At 38.1% G+C, this 19,825-nt stretch overlaps 1 protein-coding gene across 1 annotated transcript in view; it reads left to right on the top strand.

Moving 5' to 3' along the window:
• Positions 1-19,825, top strand: part of VWA8 (von Willebrand factor A domain containing 8) — a gene marked incomplete at both ends in the record, with an annotated part of 186,731 nt that overhangs the window by 148,223 nt on the left and 18,683 nt on the right. The window contains 4 exons of the mRNA XM_080612926.1: positions 735-939; positions 16,505-16,613; positions 17,355-17,511; positions 18,099-18,207. Of these exons, the coding sequence (XP_080469052.1) occupies positions 735-939; positions 16,505-16,613; positions 17,355-17,511; positions 18,099-18,207 (580 nt within the window). The remainder of the gene's footprint in view (positions 1-734; positions 940-16,504; positions 16,614-17,354; positions 17,512-18,098; positions 18,208-19,825) is intronic.

The following is a 19,825-nucleotide window of genomic DNA, read 5'->3' as shown; positions in this document are numbered from 1 at the left end:
ATGACAAATCTGAGCAGAAGTCCAGATTTTAAAATGTACTCCATTAAGAGTGATAAATGAAGTGACTTTTCATATGTATTAATAGTTCTGTGCTAAAATCTAACAGCCTTTCCTCCTTCTGGCATAGCTGTCCTGATGAAGTGCTGAGATAGCATTTCTTCAGTTGAATTGGTACATGAGAATTTCAGTCATATGTAGAGGCATATGTGTTACTGCTTCTTTTATACTGCCTTTTATACTGCCATGTATCTTTTGGTCATAACCAGTTCCAGTAGGTAGAATGTTTCAGATTAAATAGTGGATCTGCAGGGCTTAGTTATAGTCTCTTATGGAATGAGGATGTAATTTCACTTAATTTTGCCACCTTACATACAGAAATGCTTATCCTCTTTTTAATTGCAGCTTCAGAAAAAATCAGAAAATCACAGAATGGTTTGGGTTGGAATGGACCTTAAAGATCATCTTGTTCCAACCCCCTTGGCCATGGGCAGGAGCACCTTCCACTAGACCAGGTTGCTCAAAGCTCCGTTCAGCCCGACCTTGAACACTGCCAGGGATGGGGCAGCCACAGGTTTTCTGGGCAACCTGTGCCACTGCCTCACCACCCTCATAGTAAAGAATTTCCTTATAACTAACCTAAATTTCCCCTGTTTAAGTTTGAAGCCATTACCCTTTGTCTTACAACTACAGTCCCTGGTGAAGGGTCCCATATCACATTAATTCTTGTTTTTCAGATCACAATCTCTATCTCCATATACAGCTTGGCTTTCCAAGATCTCGGATGCCGATGCCCTGTTGGCACCACTGGGCAAAGTAGGTTTGGTTAGTGTGGACATGGGAGGTGGTGTGAGGCTCTGGGAGACTGGGCTGGACAGCCTCCAGCGGTCACTGCAGGACTGGAGGAACATGATTGGCCAAGAAGATGGTCATCCTGTGCAGGTAGGAGTTCACAAAGCTGGAGTGAAACCACTTAACAAAGTGAGTTGCAAATGAGTTTTCAGCTGGGAGAGGGGTAGAGGGAGGGCTGTGTTGAAAAACACAGTAGAAATTAAAAAAATAGAAATATGCCTGCAAGAAAAACTGAGTAGATGTCTTCACTGAAGAAAAAAAAAAAAGACACAATAGCTTAATTAAAAATCATATTTGTGACCCCTGTAATTAAGGTTACTGACAGTCTTTTTTCTTACAGTGTTTGTAATTTGCCAAGTTCTAATATATTTAAGTGCAAATCAGTTCTTTATCTCCTGCTGGTTTTTAACCCCAACTTTCAAAAGTAGAATAATGAGATTGGTTTTTAAGGAAAGCAAATATTTTTCCAGAGTACAAATACTTGGGGAAAAAAAAGCGTGTTTATACTCGAGAAAAGAAACATGAATCCTAGGTGGAAGATGCCTTGAGTTCACGGTAGTGCCTTTGGCTGATTTTGAAAATTCTTCTATCTGAGCAGAGCTACAATGTAGCCATGTTCCCACATGGGATATTTAGGTAGTTGTTGAAAACATACAGCATATATATTTATGTTCTGTGTGTATGTATGTATGTATATACAAGTGTCAATGTACTGACTAATATGTATGATCACCATTGCAACACAGAGGGAAAATTCAGGACTGCTCAGTTTCATCTTTGACTTCTGTTAGTGACTGGAGAAGGTGTCACTTCGAAGAGCAAAAGTGCCTTGGAAGGACTTCTCTATTTTTGACTAGGAGGATCCTGTCTCTATCTACCACAGCAGTTATTTCTGTTTCATTAATTTCTTTAACCAAATTCACAGTACATTAGAATGGGAAAACAGGATGAGTCTTTTCTAAATTATACCTCTCTGTAGTTTTTTTTTACAAGGTGTCTAGTTATTTCAAGTGTGAATGAGATATATTAGGCCAAAACCATAGCTCTTCTTTCACTTTCTTTTCCCACTCTGAGCTCCCTTTCTGCAAGATGTTCTGCATTTATAGAAACTTGTGCAAGAACTGACGTGTACTTGTTACTGGATCCCAGCAAATGCCTTTCATAAAAGTCGTGAGAAAAGGAGACTGTTCCCCAGTAGCATGTTTGTGTGGATGCTTGTTGCTTTACCAGTGCCATTTTCATTACCATTGCAGTAGCACTAGCACCATCTTATGGTCAGATATGGCTGATCTACACCAGCCCAATTTCATTTACTGATCGAGTTGACCAGTACGAGTGAAAAGAGCCAGGAGGAACAGTTAGAGCTTTATTTGTTTTAATAGCTGTTTTTTTCTTCTTGGTTTCTTTTTGGTTTGTAGATGGTTTTGGGTTTTTTAATAACTTACAGTTTTATTCAACAGTATTACTGTACTGTCAGTCTTGGTCAACTAAATATTAGAAAATACTGGCTTGGGAGGTGCACATCACCAGAAAATTTTACATCATTTAGCTAGCAATGTCAAGTAGCCTTTTTTTTAAAGTCCAGGAAGTTTTCCTCCAGTCACTAAGCTGTTTTCAAGGTCTGTTGTAGAATTTCTCTCTCCTGACAGCCTGCCTCTCTAATTAGAAGGCTTATTCCCAGGTAAAGTAATCTTAGAATATCTTTCTTCTTTCCTCTGTTAAACAGGGCATATAGCTCAAATCAGTAGTTTGACAAAACTCAAAATGGCTGAAACAAAGCCTTCTATGTGATCTTCAGACTTGCGTGATTATCACTAACTCCTATTTCTTTACTTTACACACTTTGCTTTAAATGGAAAGATAATAAGGCCTAAGAAACATTTTTTCCAGAGGCATTACAGAGCAATAAGAAATACATGAAGTATTTTATTTTATTTTGTTTTGTTTTGTTTAATTTTATTTTATTTTCGTCTCCAATAAGATAATAGATATGTGGTTGCTGTGTAAACTCTATACTTTGCTATTTGGAGATGAAGGCCTTCACCTTTCCTTCTTAACTCAATTTTTCAATGGACCTAGACATAAAAGCAGTACTTTATTAAGGTATTCCTCTCTGGAAATGTAAAGATCTTGCTAGCTTGAAAATGTATTCATGTAGATACCCTGTCTACGTAAGCATAGCAAGTGTAGCGTTTCCTTTTCTACAGATAGTTACTTTGCTAAGAAAACTGCAGCTAAATATTTCCTGATGTCTTTTTTACAGAATTGGAGACATTTTGCAGCCCCATGTTGATCTGTTCATTCAAGCGTGTGAAAATCACCTTCTTTTGTATAATGTTTCATGCTCATGCTAGGTATTTTGGACTGTAATGAGGCATCTCTAATTCTTTGACTAAACCCATCATTCCCAATCATCAGAAGCTCGCTGAAGAAAATTGTCAGTGTTGTACATATCATTAGAATTCATTCCCTACCCACTGCCCATTTTCTTTTGCTAAAAGAGGCCATTTATGCATCCCACAAAGTTACTATAGGCTTAGCAAACTTATTAGCCCTTCATGGTGATGTTCTTAGACCAACATGAGAGTTGTCTAGGTGGTTTGGAACCACTCTTCTGCAAAAACACACAGAATCTCTCTGGAGCTACCTGACTTTTGAGAGAAAGAAGAATTAGGGGGCTTTCAATATAACTATAGATTTGAAGGACTGGAGACAAACCTTGAATCAGGCTTCAGTTGAAACTGTTGATGCAATCTTCTAGGACTGCATTTTGGATTTCACAAACATATTAAATCTCGGAAACACACTGGATGTTCATAAGCAATGAAACAGAGGAAAACAAACAGCTGTTCTATTTATAATGAGTGATTATGCTCTCTTGATAAAATGTTGTGACAGTCTTCAAAAAAGTCAACATTTGTTTTGTATTGTAGAAATACTCAGCAGAGTTCAAACTGCTGAAGTCTTGAGGCTACAAAAACAGTTTCTGGAAACCTGGTTTATGTTTACACAAGTTTGCAGTAATACAGACAGGTGAGAAAATTTTTTTTCCCTTTTTAATGAAATATAGCATACCTAACAGTTCTCAGCCTCATGTAGCCATTCACCACAACTTCTCAAAACTATTGGCTATCATTATTGGCAGCCATAATGGAGATCTGCCATAGCCATAGAATCATAGAATCATAGAATAGTTAGGGTTGGAAAGGACCTTAAGATCATCTAGTTCCAACCCCCCTGCCATGGGCAGGGACACCCCACACTAAACCATGTCACCCAAGGCCTCATCCAACCTGGCCTTGAACACCGCCAAGCCTTCATTTATTGAAGTTTTAAACTTAAAATATTACTACAACGTTCTGAAATTAATAAATTGTAGTGCCTAAAATAAAAATCTAAACAAAATACTGGATTTTCTAAAGCAATGAAATCCACTTGAAATCCAAAAATTGCTGAGCTTTTTCACTGTTTGCTGTTTCTGAGAACAAGGTCGTTTCATTATCAAATATCTGAAAATAATTTGAAAGATGATTTATTTTAAAGATCTTGCCCTCAAATAGGCAGACATTGATAAATCTGTGTTACTTTTTGCATCAAAAGGTTATTGATAGAAATTAAATACAAAAAAACACTGATTACATTCTCATACAGTTGGGCTGTTGTATTTCAATAAGCATTGTTTACTGTTAAGCATCAGTTAGATAAAGTACAATGTTTACATAAAAATTAATAAAAGGTACATCAATTTATCCGATTTAATTCACTCACTGCCCATCAGTAATAGTCTACCTACTGGGGGCAGGTGTTTATTTGGACAATTCCTTAATATGAGACCAGACCCTTCCAGAAACACGGAGCCTGGAAATGTTGTCTCCCTTTTTCCCCCCACTTCGCTTCTGTGACTTGACCTGATCTTATTTTCTAGTAAAAAGCCAGCTGAGGGGTTGTGTCATGTTAGAGCTCACAGCATCACAAAACCGAGATGGTGGAATGAATCTAGAGAAACACATGAATAAGAAAACATCTGCATTTGCTTCTCACCAGTGGTTTGAACAACAAATGTGCTAGGAACAGTTCTGCACTAGTGTACAAATTCATGCAGTACTGGCCCAGATGCATTGTATTAGAAGAGGCCCTAGAGGTGGACTGCTCCACATGGTATATTTTGGATATGTTTTGACCTTGGGACTAAAAGGAGACATGAATGAAATGTATGTAAGAATAGGGAAGACTTTAGATGAAGGTTTTGAGAGATTTCAGTCAAGATCTTATGCACTGGGGAAATGATTGAGAGAATAGATTTTGGTCAAAAATAAGCGTTTTTACCTTAAATTGCATTTCCTTTTCTCAGTACCTAGAGGCATGGTCTTTTAGTTTCTGCTGTGACTAGTTAACGTTTTACTGATACACTGTTTCCACAAAGCATGAATCATTGCAACTAACTAAATGGAGAAGTGAAAGAAAATTACTTCATCCATCCATAACCCTTTCCATCTAGACACCCAAAAACACTTATAAAAGTAGTTATTGCAACATCTGGAGCCAGTTAGCATTATAATTCCTTTCCAGAAAGGGGAACGGAGACATAGGAAAAGCAAGTCACTTGTTCAAGTTCACGCTGTGTGTCTATAATGGTGTCAGAAGTGTGATAAATACCGTATACACCCATAAGGATATATAATCATACTTTATAACCGTGTTGCCAAGCTGAGTAGCTTGAATGCCCTTTAATGCTGCAATAGGCACAAAGATACCTTAAATTGGGAAAAAAATAAATATAAATGCACTGTAGCCACGTAAGAAAACATGATAAATCTAGGTATTGAGGTCGAAACACACAGAGATGAGTGTAGACATATTAAACAAATTCAGCAAAACTCAAGAAATGCTATTAATCATAGAATCATAGAATAGTTAGGTTTGGAAAGGACCTTAAGATCATCCAGTTCCAAGCCCCCTGCCATGGGCAGGGACACCTCACACTAAACTATGTCATCCAAGGCCTCATCCAACCTGGCCTTGAACACCGCCAAGGATGGAGCATTCACAACCTCCCTGGGCAACCCATTCCAGTGCCTCACCACCCTCTCAGTAAAGAATTTCTTCCTTAGATCCAATCTAAACTTCCCCTGTTTAAGTTTGAACCCATTACCCCTTGTCCTGTCACTACAGTACCTAATGAAAAGTCCCTCCCCAGCACCCTTGTAGGCCTCCTTCAGATACTGGAAGGCTGCTATGAGGTCTCCACGCAGCCTTCTCTTCTCCAGGCTGAACAGCCCCAACTTTCTCAGCCTCTCTTCATACTGGGAGGTGCTCCAGTCCCCTGATCATCCTCGTGGCCCTCCTCTGGACTTGTTCTAACAGTTCCATGTCCTTTTTATGTTGAGGACACCAGAACTGCACACAATACTCCAAGTGAGGTCTCCTGAGAGCAGAGTAGAGGGGCAGGATCACCTCCTTCGACCTGCTGGTCACGCTCCTTTTGATGCAGCCCAGGATACGGTTGGCTTTCTGGGCTGCGAGCGCACACTGAAGCCGGCTCATGTTCATTTTCTCATCGACCAACACCCCCAAGTCCTTCTCTGCAGGGCTGCTCTGAATCTCTTCTCTGCCCAACCTGTAGATGTGCCTGGGATTGCTCTGACCCAGGTGTAGGACCTTGCACTTGGCATGGTTAAACTTGATAAGGTTGGCATCAGCCCACCTCACAAGCATGTCAAGGTCCCTCTGGATGGCATCCCTTCCCTCCGGCGTATCAACCGAACCACACAGCTTGGTGTCATCGGCAAACTTGCTGAGGGCGCACTCAATCCCACTGTCCATGTCACCAACAAAGATGTTGAACAAGACCGGTCCCAACACCGATCCCTGAGGGACACCACTCATTACCAGTCTCCAGCCGGACATTGAGCCATTGACCACAACTCATTGCGTGTGGGCATCCAGCCAGTTCTTTATCCACCGAGTGGTCCACCCATCAAATTGATGTCTCTCCAATTCAGAGACAAGGATGTCATGTGGGACAGTGTCGAACGCTTTGCACAAGTCCAGGTAGATGACATCAGCTGCTCTGCCCCTGTCCATCAGTTCCGTAGCCCCATCCTAGAAGGCCACCAAATTGGTCAGGCAGGATTTCCCCTTAGTGAAGCCATGCTGGCTGTCATCAACCACCTCCTTGTTTTTCATGTGCCTTAGCATGCCTTCCAGGAGAATCTGCTCCAGGATTTTGCCAGGCACAGAGATGAGACTGACTGGTCTGTAATTCCCTGGGTCATCCATTTTCCCCTTCTTGAAAATGGCATTATATTACTCCTTTTCCAGTCGTCAGGAGCTTCACCTGACTGCCATGATTTTTCAACTATGATGGCCAGTGGCTTAGCAACTTCATTCGCCAGCTCCTTCAGGACCCGCGGAAGGATTTCATCAGGTCCCATGGACTTGTGTACATTTAGTTTTTAAGATGGTCTTGAACCAGATCCTCTCCTACAGTGGGCCTAGGGTCTTCGTTCTCACAGTCCCTGTGTCCACCTTCCAAGGCTTGGATGGTGTGGTCAGAGGCTTTGCCAGTGAAGACCGAGGCAAAGAAGTCATTAAGAACCTCAGCCTTCTCCAAATCCTGGGTAGCCAGTTCTCCCGATGTCTTCTGGAGGGGGCCTACGTTGTCCCTAGTCTGTCTTTTATTTGCATTCCACCTATAGAATCCCTTCCTGTTATCCTTAACATCCCTAGCCAAGTTTAATTCTAACTGGGCCTTAGCTTTCCTCACCTGGTCCCTAGCTTCCTGGACAACATCCCTGTATTCTTCCCAGGCTGCCTTTCCCTGCTTACACCTTCTATAAGCCTCTTTTTTCCTTTGAATTTTCCTGAGCAGCTCCTTATCCATCCAAGGAGGTCTCCTGGCCCTCCTGCTGCACTTCCTTCTAGTTGGGATGCAACACTCCTGAGCTTGTAATAGGTATTTTTCTTATATTTAAATGGGTATCTTCACAGTCTCATAGCAGTGTTCAGTAACAGAATATGTAAGTTATTCTGTGGCCCTTGGAAAGCTAGAAGACGTGAACATACGGTTCGTGTCAGTAATGTAAAAGAGCAACATATGTGTTCATCGCCAATGCTAAAAAAAGTAAGGGTGGGTTTTTTCATATGTCTTAACTGCTCAAGTCATCCATGATGCAAGGGCTTTTTGCTAAAATCAGCATTTTTATGAGTTCAGTAGGAGTTCCCAACATTCAGACTTTCTTCTGCAGTCCATCAGTTAACATTTAGATCTGATGAGGGCAAAGGCAAATGCTTATTCCCTTCCTTGAATAGCCTCATTTATTCTATTTGGATTCCTCTCAACTAATCACACAGAACTCTACATTAATTATTCACCCCTGAAGTGAATTAATAATTTTGGTTTTATTGAACACATTCTTTTTTTATTTTCTGAAAACTGCAGTTTGTACCTGGAAGTTTCATGCAAGTTCATCTGAAAAAAATTGGTTTTTAGGTTAGATGTTTGTCTCAAGAATAATTGGTTCAGAAGTTTGAGTGAGCCAAACATGTTCATATTTACTGCACAGGATCTACCTTAATCTATACTGACAATTTAAAATATTTTTTTCCTTTTTCGTTCCTTGTTACTTTATAGCATTTTAACAAAAATCCAGACTTTTCCTGATAGTAAAACTGAACTGGGCAAAGCTGCAGGTCTTGATTTGAGATAAAAGTATGATCTTTAGCAAGAGTGGCTTGGCCTTCTCCCCACCACCTCTCTGGTTCTACATTTTCTGCTTTAGACCAAGTAAGTTTTCTGACCACATGAGGGCATCGGTGGGCTAATAACAGTGATTTTGCTCATCTTAAATACTGTTGGTGCAAACCGCATAAATTATGAAAAATACATGGCGATGGAGAGTTTTTATAAGTTTGGTATAACCATTTGATGGCATTCTGCAGTCCTGCATGGGGTCCTGAAAAGCCTGAGATGGTGTGGATTACAGAGTTATCTAGTCAGTACGTGGATTACAGAGTTATCTAGTCAGTACATGGATTCCAGGGTACAGTTTGATAGCATTTCCAGTTCTGAGATGCACGAGGCCCAGATACACAGTTCAGGTCTGTGACCTTTTCTTGGACGGAATGATTCTTCAAACTGAGTGTCGATTGAGATTAGATGTTAGGAAAAAGCTCTTCCCTGTGAGGGTGTTGAGTCGCTAGCGTAGGTTGTCCAGAGAAGCTGTGACTGCCCCATCCCTGGCAGTGTTCAAGGACAGGTTGGATGGGACTTGGAGCAACCTGGTCTAGTGAAGGTGTCCCTGTCCATGGGAAGGGGTTGGAACTGAATGATCTTTGGGGTCCCTTCCAACTCAAACCATTTTGTGATTCTATGATTCATTTTAGCAAAGTGAGGGCTAGCAGACATACACCTTGAAGCAAGGCATCTGGGTATGCAGAAGCATGAAACTAGAAAGCCATGAACCCACAGAACAATAAGTTCATATCTCTGAAAGTCTCTACTGGATAAAGCAATTCAGATAAAGATCATCAATTCTGTCAGATACTTTTTCTCAGATCAATGTCCTCAGCTGAAATGAGGCCCTTGTTGGAAGCACTAAACAAACATGTCTAAACTATATATTCCCTTTCCTAAAGATCTTCCAGTCTAATTAGAGCAGACAGACAAGGTGCAGGAGTGGAAATAACCTTACCTTTTTGTTAGAGCAGGCTGATCCACACGAAGTTCCTCTTTCTTCCTCTTACCTTCCTGCAAAAGCCCACAGTTCTCATGGAAGAAAATATAATAACCTCAACACACCATCTTTCAGACCTCAGCAAGTCTGCAGCAGAGCATGTTGCTGATATAAAGGCTGGAGCTCCTAACACCAATGAAATCCTGCTGTCCCAGCAAGACAGATGCATGCGAATAATTCTGCCCCTATGAAAGCTGTTCCCTGATTAGTAAAAGGACAACTTCAGTGAAAATTTATGTCATCTGATCTGTAGATTATTCCAAATTATAATAATGTGTTCACTTATCCCATCCTTTTAGCTGTTGGTTATTCAGAGTACTCCAGAAGAAATCAAATTTACTGTTTTCTGAGTTCATTAATGTTAGGAGGTGTGTGGTAGTCATGATAAATAACCAAGCTCAACATGATCTGTCTGCTCTGATTATAATTTATAGTGGATTAACATACTAAAAAGATGACCTCACATCTTTTAGTTGAAAAGAATTTTTAATGCTTAATTAAATATTGCCTAACTTTAAATTAAAGAAAAATTAAAAATTAAAGGAAAATAGAATTTACATGGGTGTTAACATAGCAGAGGGTATGTTAGATGGAAACAAACATATGATATTCTCTCATTACTTCATTTAGTTTATCCACCTTTTAAGTCACAGAGTGCATATTCATAGACAAAAGACTCTAATGCATCTACTGCTGCAGAGTTTCTGAGTTGGTTCTTAAAGTGACAGCATTTAGTTCAAAAGAAGACTCATAGCAGCAACAACTACATTTTATATAGTGGTTTGGGTTTTTTAATGGGTGCATAGAAACTTCATTTGCAAGCCAGATACCTCTTTTCATGTGTTTCGCTCCAATCACCACCTCTTTCCCCACACAAATTCACTTTTCTAAAATTCCATTAAAGCTATGATGCTTTGAACAGGTTTGCTGTTTGAGAGAGAAGTTAAGCTACTTTGAGAGAGAAATGTTCACAGGAGTCAGATAATGCAAGAAGCCTCATTAGTTCATTTTGAACTCTTGCAAAGTTTTACAGACAAGACAGAAAATCAAAATGAAGCCCGTAGAATGAAGAAAACCTATTAAATATACTGCAGCGTGACTAATGTTTTTCATTTCAGGATACAATTGAAGAAACAGAATGTATTTCATACAGTAGTATTTTGCTGTCTAATACTGAGTATTCCTTTCTGTAGAAAAATGACTTGTGGGCTCAATTTTGTACTGTTGATGTGAATAGAAATTGTGGTATTAATTTTTAGTACATAGAAAAAAGCTGTACATGATACAAGTAAAAGCAATAGGAGCCATTAGATTATTTTTTATTTCCCTACTTTTGCCTTTCTCTCACTAGTTTGTATAAGTAGATTATAAAATCTTTTATTTCTGTCTTTGGTAGAATCAGTTTTACAATAGAATGTGAAACCACCATGGAACAGGCAGATTAGCGTTTGATTTCCCTCATGTGGAACTTCTGTATGCTCTTTGAGAATATAATGCATATATTCATGCTGCTGATAAAGAATGTCTTGGAGGGAAGTATGTTCTTGTGACCTGTTCAATACAGCCTAGGGTAATGCTGAGGTTTTAAGGGACATAAAAGAAAACAACAATTTTGTTTCAAGGAAAAATCAACCTTTTGCACATATATTCCAGGGAATGCAGAATGTATTCCAGTTTATTTCCTAATCCTTTGTGCCACTGTGGAATGGATTATTTAATGCCTTTTCCACCTGGAGAATAGTCATGTTTTGTTACAGTCAAAGCTAATCTTCTTTCATAATAATGTATGGTTGAGATAAAAGTTTTTTCACTGATTTTGATGAAGTAATTAATATCTCCCAAATCACCCGTAGGACAAAAGCCTAAGATGTTTTCACTTCTTTTCCTGCAATGATCTTCTGATACATGCCCAATCTTTGACAACAGTGCTAATGAGGAAAGCAAGCTATTAAAAAAAACATTAATGTTTTAACTTTATAGTATTTTTAGTGTTTTTATATTAATGTAATTTATATTTTCAACAACAATTTAATGCATTGTATGGAAGTAACACGTGTTCTTCATTGACTGTAAACTGCCCTGTTTAATATATTGTATATTAATGAAAAGGCAAAATAGCAGATTAATTCTTCCCTCCAAAATAGCAGATTAATTCTTTCTACCTCAGATCTTGACACATATTCTTTTTCCTATTCTGACTAACAGTAAGAAACACCAAATAATACATTATTATTCCTACTACTAGAATAAATGCTTGTGAAAACAGTTATTGTTTGGGCACCTGAGTTTTTAGAAATCTTCCTATGAAAATGTTTTCCACAGTTGTAACTACTGCAGCTGTGACCCTGTTTGCTTCTATTTTGTAAAATGATGTTTTGCCCATTTGTGTTTATTAAGTTGCGACACATGAAATGATGCTGGTTGCAGTTTTAGTAAATGTGTTGTATGTGGAATGATCCACTGAATGCTTAAAGGGCTTAGTAGAAGGGTTGGTTACTTGTTTGTTGCTGCGTGCAACAAAGAGGAATTCCATTTATTTCTGTTATGAAGATGTAAAATCCTATAAGGAATGGCCAGCTCTGCTTGAACATACCTGAAAGAATAAGAAAAGATTGATTTGGGGAGGCTCGGAGAACAGAAATATAGTCCATTTTTAAAAGTACATATTACATCCCTTTGCACCTGCAGGATTCTAGCCTGGAATTAGAGTATTCTTTCTGGTTTTTTCCTCCCTTTTTAAGTTGTATCCAGGGTATTAAAATAAGCATTGTGTTTTGCATAAGCAAGGCCAGATGTGTTAAAGCAAAGAAGTGAAAGACCTGTTCCCCTGTACGAGGCAGCTCACCCCCATTGGAAACCAGGGTTTCTTTGCCAGTCCTCAGGTAGAAACTTGCGTTTGTTGCTGTAAGCACCGCAAAGGAGCTTTTCTGGGACGAATACACCCTGCACCCTTCAGGAATTTTAATGAAGTCAACCACATCATAATACAGACATAAGCTGCTGTATTAAAAGACCATCTACTCTCTAGCCAGCTTGGGTTGAACAGAAGCCTGTCATGTACAGGGTAGGATGACAGGAATATCTGCGACTGAGAAAACAATCTACATGAGAGATGCATCCCAGACTGCATCAAGGAAAAAGCCCTTCACATTTTGCTGGAAGCCATCACTCATTTATTACTTTTCTGTTCAAAGCTAGAAATATTTTCAGCCTCATCTAACTTCTGTTTACAAAGTCTGAAAGATATTTCTAACCTGTAACCTGGAGTTCTTTTTCTGTCAGTGGTTAAATCCAAGTACATGTTCTGCTCCGTGTTCTAAAGTCAGCTTTGTACAAGTCTGTAATGAAGGTATGGGCATCTAAGACAGTGAAAAGTGTTGGTTAGATCTCCTGCATGAAATTCTGAGGAATAAAGAGAATTTCAAGTGGGAAAATAGAGGAGGAGAGGAGATTCCTTCTCTCTTTCCCTGTCTCTGCAAAGGTAACTCCTGGAATTTTAGTCTTCAGTTTATTATAACAGACTTGAACAAGAAGAGCTAATATGTGGGCTTAAAATGCATGAATGAAAATGTGGCAGTGTTGAAGGTTGTGAATACTCTGAAAAATGAATGACCAAATAATGGTTATACCGAAATGTTCATTTCAGTTGACTTTGCTAGGTGTCTTTTACTCATTAAATTGGATACTATTATAAGCATGTTAGTAACAGATACTGATATATATTCAGTCTAGATGTATTTTGATTAATTTCTTCAACGCATCTTATAAAAATTCAGGCAATTCAGTGATTTTATTGCCATCAGACACATAAATGTGACATGGTAAAGAGTGGCTGTCATTTCTTTTATTACATTTTTTTTGCATATCACAAGCAAACTGGGGGCAACCAGCACTTGTTAAATAACAAAATGCACAGTTGTGCATGGGACATGGGACTGCCTTTGAGATAGTGAAGCTTCTTTTTAAAGACTTTTTTTTCCTTTCAGTTTCATTGCAGTGTATGATTAAGATTACTAGATGCTGAAATATTGTTAACTTCTCTTGTATGAAATCAGCTGAAGCTAACTTTGATGATGCTTTTGGTCAGTTTTACTCATACAGCCAGCAAGTTTTGTTTGCAATATATAAGAAGAAAATTAATTCTGTGCTCAAAAGGGAAGTACTGTAATTGCGAAAACAGGTCTTATACGAGAAGGAAATATTGATATAAGTGTGGGACATTAATAATTTTAATAATTGAGTACAGCAGCCCTGTCTGTAATTCACAAACTTTTATTAAGGTGTTATTGCAAGCTCTTTTCTTCCCATAGCTGTGACAGTGTCCTGTAGAGGCAGTGCACGGTATATCTGGGTCAGCTGTGTGATTCTCAGTAAATTCAGCTCCTGTCTCTTACTGAAGAATGATTGAATTTTCAAAATGTTATACGTGTCAGTGCTTCCTTACTTTCCTTACTGGCTTAATTTTATTAAATTAAATGATCAGAATTCAATAGAATTAGCTCCCTATTCACTTACGTGGCATGAATGCAGTTCTAGATCCACTTCCAAACATGGTTAAGATCTGATTAGTGTACAATATAAAGTTCCCTTACCATAGTCTGCCTGTCCATCTGAAGTCTAGACAAAACAACCAGCCTTTGACTCATCTTCAGAGTACCCCCTATTACAGATTGCTATGCATTTAATAGCTATTTAGCATAAATATGACACAAATGTGAAACACCTGGTTCCATTGTGTTGCTGAGTTCATTAAATCATGTAACTGGCTTCTCTGAGCCTCTTTATCTTCTTTACGTTACTATAAGAAGTGTGATAAGATCACTTAGTTTCCAAACTGAATGTGTTTTTATCAGTTTCCCTTACTCAGTTTGCTCTTAGAATCCCAGTGTTGTCAGAAAAAAATAATGAAGTGTAGCCATGTAAAAGTGTTTTGGCATCCATTCATATATCTCAGAAGGAACAGATATAGGGCGAGTTGTTCAGATACCGTGTATCTCTCATTGAATATAAAATGAGTGTTTAGTTCTATTCCTGCCTGGCTGCCCTTGCTGTCAGGAGTGAACGGATGTGTAAGAGGCAGCACCAGAAAATGAAGTCAAAGCATTAACAGATCTTGTTATATGGTGTTGTTTCTCCATTTCCCTTTTTCTCAAGCACTTCTTCCATACCGTTGCCCCTTCAGGAAAACACATTCCTTTAGCATCTTTCTGACCTGCAGCCTTCATGTTTTTCTCACATAAAAATTTTGTTTGTTTGCTTCATTGACTTGGAAGAGAACCTCAGTATGTTCAGAAATTCCAATCAGGCAAGCTTCTGGAAGTTACTATGGATTTTTTACATTTGTTTGAGCTTTTTCAGAACTTTCAGTACTTGTTTTACTTGTCTTCCTTTGCACTCCAGCCAAACTAGATTTTTCTCACTGACTCTCCTTCAGTTTGTCAGTTTATGTTTGCCTCATAGATCTCCCTTCTGCAGACTTTGGGTAATTTTCTATGAAGAATCCAGAAAGATGAACATGTAAAAACATTTTCCATTATTTCATTGTTTCTCTTTATAGAATATTATTTTATTTTGATTCAGGAGCTGACACGACTGTTTTGGTTTTATGATTTTATTTTAAACTAAGTTCAGCGATTTTTATTGACAAATATTTCCGATAGTTTTGAAATCTACTACGTATGTAAAAAAAGAAGAGCTGTTTATTTTTGAGGAAATCTCTTACACCAAAGAAGTATATGACCCTAAGGGTAACATGCTGTTCTGGTTAAGTGTCTTTTTTCCTATACAAATGTTAAATTAATGTAATTTATCAGATTAGATCTTGATTTTACACTAATGATATGGTTCACAGAGGATGCATTGTACCTCTTTGAATTAATATAAATTCTATAAAGAGAAAGAAACTGATGTTTTGAGTAACTGCCAAGACACTATTGTTAGGGCACATGTTTTCTGTTCATAAACATGTGGAATCCATGTCAGCATGAAGTTGGGCTTGCAAGACAGTGAATTCAAGGATTAAACTGCTCTACAGTCACAGTGAAAACCCTGATAATGCCAGTGAACTTCTGAGAAGGCAATAAATTGTAGTTATTAGGCACATAAATTCATCAGAGAATTAAATGTATTATGGTAGATAAGAAGAAACTTAATTTGTAGAGGTTAAAGACATTAATTTCACATCTCTGTCATTAAGTTTCATTTAAAATAATAAAGTGGCATTAAATCATAGACGATATAGAAGGGCAGTTTACACATGAATCATTGATTCACAACATGACTCAAAGTTCATACTGGAAGGAGTGTTTTTACCTTCAGTCATCCACTTACATCCAGCCCCAGCCTAAAGTGACTCACATCTGACAGCTGTTGGGTGGTCAGCTCTGCAGTGAATTGATGGAGAAAATGCAGTCGGCAGACAGATGTAGAAAAACCACCACTGTAGACTTTTGTGGTCATGGCAGTGAAGTTAAGGATTACTTGATCATGTCATTTCAGCTAGCCATTTAACTGAAGGATCTCAAAGAAGAGCATGTCATTTCTTTAGTCCCTGTTCATGAAAGGAAGGTCAATCTGCCCATCAATAAAGAATGTCCAGCTGCAGTTTGGTGTGCATGAAATTTGTAAATGGATGTACGGTACTGTGGATATATGATACTATGAGAAGTGCTCAAACAGCAGATCATCATTTCTACAAATATATGTTGTCAATTATCAGTAAGCACATTTCTAATGTGATAAGATCTGAATGCACTGAGTGGTTTCATATATGGCATCTAATATGTCCTCATTATGTGAGTTATTGCATTTATTGAATTAATGCTATAGCTCTTCAGCCGACTTAGTATGTTGTTATTAGATTGTTAGAGTGGTTTCCCTTGTTGTAAGAAAGATTTACAGCTCTATTCTTTATTTTACAGATAACCATTCAGAGGGACAGTGGTTTGGATGTCAGTTCCCCCAAACATGGAAAAGTGGATCCAGACAACATGCCGCATGTTGGTGGAAATACTTGGGCTGGTGGAACAGGTCTTTCATTCTTTTTGTTAATGCATCACTGACTGATATCTAAGGGCAATGCTGTGCCAGTCAAAAATGAATTTATACAAGGACATCCTCTGCTTAGAGCTATTTACCCAATACAAGGTTGCTTTATTGCCAGTGAAAAGAGGTATTTACAGAGTCTAATTTAAACTGTGTGTAGCAGAACTCTACTTCAATTACATTTTTATGTTGTTTCTTTTCATTGGCCAAGTGGAGAACCAGAAGCTTACAGCCATAGATACTAGGCTGAGTTTTTTGCCATTCTCTTACATGTCTCTGTAGTCGCAGCAACTTAGGTGGTGTAGGCAAGAGGCACGCAGAACAGGCAAAGTGCCTCCTAATTCTAAAACATCATGATAGTGAAGATAGAAAGTGGTTTGGGAACAGTGTAAACCAACAAATCCTAGGGAGAAGACAGTCTGAATGAATGGCTTTAAGGACCAGGAGCTTTGAGATGTACAAAACTTTCATGATGTATAGTCCCCTTCATACAGGTGAAAACCATTATGAGTCTGGTCTCAAGGGGCTGTAAACACAAATATTCCATTGGAGTTCTTCTTTACTGGTTTAGTTTTGAAAATCTTTGGCAATAAATATTTCTACTGGGGAGTGTTGGCAACATTTTTGGAGTTTCTGTAGATATGACAATGGAAACATTGAAGAAAATGTGTTTTTACTTATTATCAAATGCATAGTCTTAACTATTTGTTATCTCAACTATGTTAGGTGGGAGAGACACTGCTGGGTTAGGTGGCAAAGGTGGGCCGTATCGACTGGATGCTGGCCACAGGGTTTACCAAATATCTCAAGCTGAAAAGGATGCAGTTCCGGAGGAGGTTAAGAGAGCTGCTCGAGAGATGGGTGAAAAGGCCTTTAAACAGAGGTAATGTAGAAGCCTTTCTTTTCCCTTCCATTTCCCAGAGAATTTGAAAAACATGGTTAAAAAGAATTTTCTTTCTTAACTGTGTTTATCAAGTACCTTATCCTGTTCATTATCATTTAACAGAGCTTACCCGCATGCGTTTAACCGTTCCGGACAAGATTCATAGAATATTTTATTGATTTAAGCCACACTTAAAATTACTGTGTTTTGGTAGAGTAAAACGTAGCTCGGTGGATAAGGAGACTGATGCGAATATTTATCTTCTGAAAAAAATGTATCTGCCGTATGGAAATTCCTTTGAATTATGATGAATCCAAATTATGTGTTGTTAGGAATTCAGCACCTAACAAATATCTTTCAGGATGGACCATTATGAGCAAATTGCTTCTGTTTGAAAGATCTGTAGGCAAATGGTGAAATGTTTTGAACTGTTATACCTCAGCAGACACTTTTACACATACCACAGATAGTCCCTACATTGGGAAGAATTTCCCCGTTATCAAATAAATAAACCTGTACTTCACATATGTAAGCGGATGATATGCTGGTTTCCTAAACTGTTCTTAGCTCCCTGTTCTTTGCTTCAGATTGAAAGAGATTCAGATGAGTGAATATGATGCATCAACTTATGAAAGGTTCTCTGGAGCAGTCCGACGTCAAGTTCAGTCACTCCGCATCATCCTGGACAATCTGCAGGTAATCTTAGATTCAGTGATAAAGGAACATGGTGAGCATATTACATTAGGCCCCAAATGCTATCCTGTGGATATCCTGTTGCCATCTGATGATTATACCTTTGAGGACTAAAAGATTTGGGTTATAACCATGGACAGGAAACACACTCTTGCGTTACTATTTCACAGGCAGCTTTTAAGTGGATCACGGTGTTTGTCTCTACAAGTCACAGTATTCCCATACCACCGTTTACAAAGATTACTGACTCAGGAGAAAAATTATGTTAAAGAAAACCATATATGTTATTAAAAGAATATGTGATGGTGTGGAGAGCTCAGCCTTTGTCTTCACCTCCTGTCCAAAAGGCTTTTTTTAGCTGAGAAGTGCAAATGCTATAGATGTTAAAAGAAATGCCCACTTCAGCTGAGACTTTCAGCTGCACTGCAGCTGAAAACATGATTTTTTTCTCAGGTTTGTTTTTAACATGTGCTAATAAAAAGAGGTATAGCCCAAATCTCCCAAGTGGAATCTCCAAATCCACTAGTTTGCCTTTCTTCTAGTAATCTGTCTTGCGGTTGTTTCAGGTTTTATTAATACTAGTGATCATATAGGGGGTAAATAAAATCTCAAAGTGTGTTGTTTCTAGGAGGAATGTTCACTTGAAATTAAAGGAAAATTAATTTTACTCCTTGTAAGATACCTCTGATTAAAAATATTTCTGTTGAAGGCTACCAACCACTGGTATACATATACCTTAGCTTATTAGTTAGGCACTGTGCTATGTCTAATCTGTCTCCTTACTTTTGCAATAAAACTGAAATATCAAAAGAAATTACTTTGTATGCTTGACAGACTCCTCCTAGGTACAAAACATCCAATCCCTTGATATTGCAAATAAGAAAGGTAACATTTTTCTTTGCCCTACTTACATCTTTAAGCTTTTGTAACAACACTACTATAATCACATATATACATAGAGAACCATTAGCCAGTGAGCCAATTTTATTATGATTGTATCAATTTAGAGAGCTCCTCATGTAATGAACATTTGAGATGGTCATGGTTAGGTGATGTGTGCATCTAACATGTGTTTCAGTTCAGGACATAGGCTTTTGGCTTATGAATTTAGATGTAAATCTCAGGATTTCTTACGTCATTTATATCTAGGTGATTTTTTTTACCATGTTCCTAGTAGACGTGCTATTGGAAGCACACTCTAGGTGTGAAATGGATAAGTGAATATTCAGTTTAAAGTCTTTTTTTTTGTCTGCCTTAACTATTCCTTGGACCCAAAATTCTTACATTCAGAGATCACGTAAATTATAATCAAAATATAACATATTTTAATATAGGGAGACATAACCTGTTGCTTTCTTAAAAAGATCATTTTAATATCAAAGCAAAGTCTTATAAGCCTCAGTATTTTATAAGATTTTGGTAACTTGCTTTCAAAATCTGTAACAGCTAATCACAGAGCTAGTATATGTATTTTATGATGAAGAAACAAACTCACTGTATTTGGAAAAGCTAGATTGTAGAATAACAATATTGAAAGCTAATTTTTAACTTTATAAATTTTTATACAGATTTGGGGAGGTTTTTTTATTAGAAGCTGCACTAGGAAAATGAAGACAAATTA

Source organism: Psittacula echo (assembly GCF_963264785.1).
Source record: "Psittacula echo genome assembly, chromosome: 3".
Lineage (NCBI taxonomy): Eukaryota > Metazoa > Chordata > Aves > Psittaciformes > Psittacidae > Psittacula > Psittacula echo.
The sequence above is the reverse complement of the archived record's forward strand: the minus strand, read 5'-3'. Positions and strand labels throughout refer to the sequence as shown.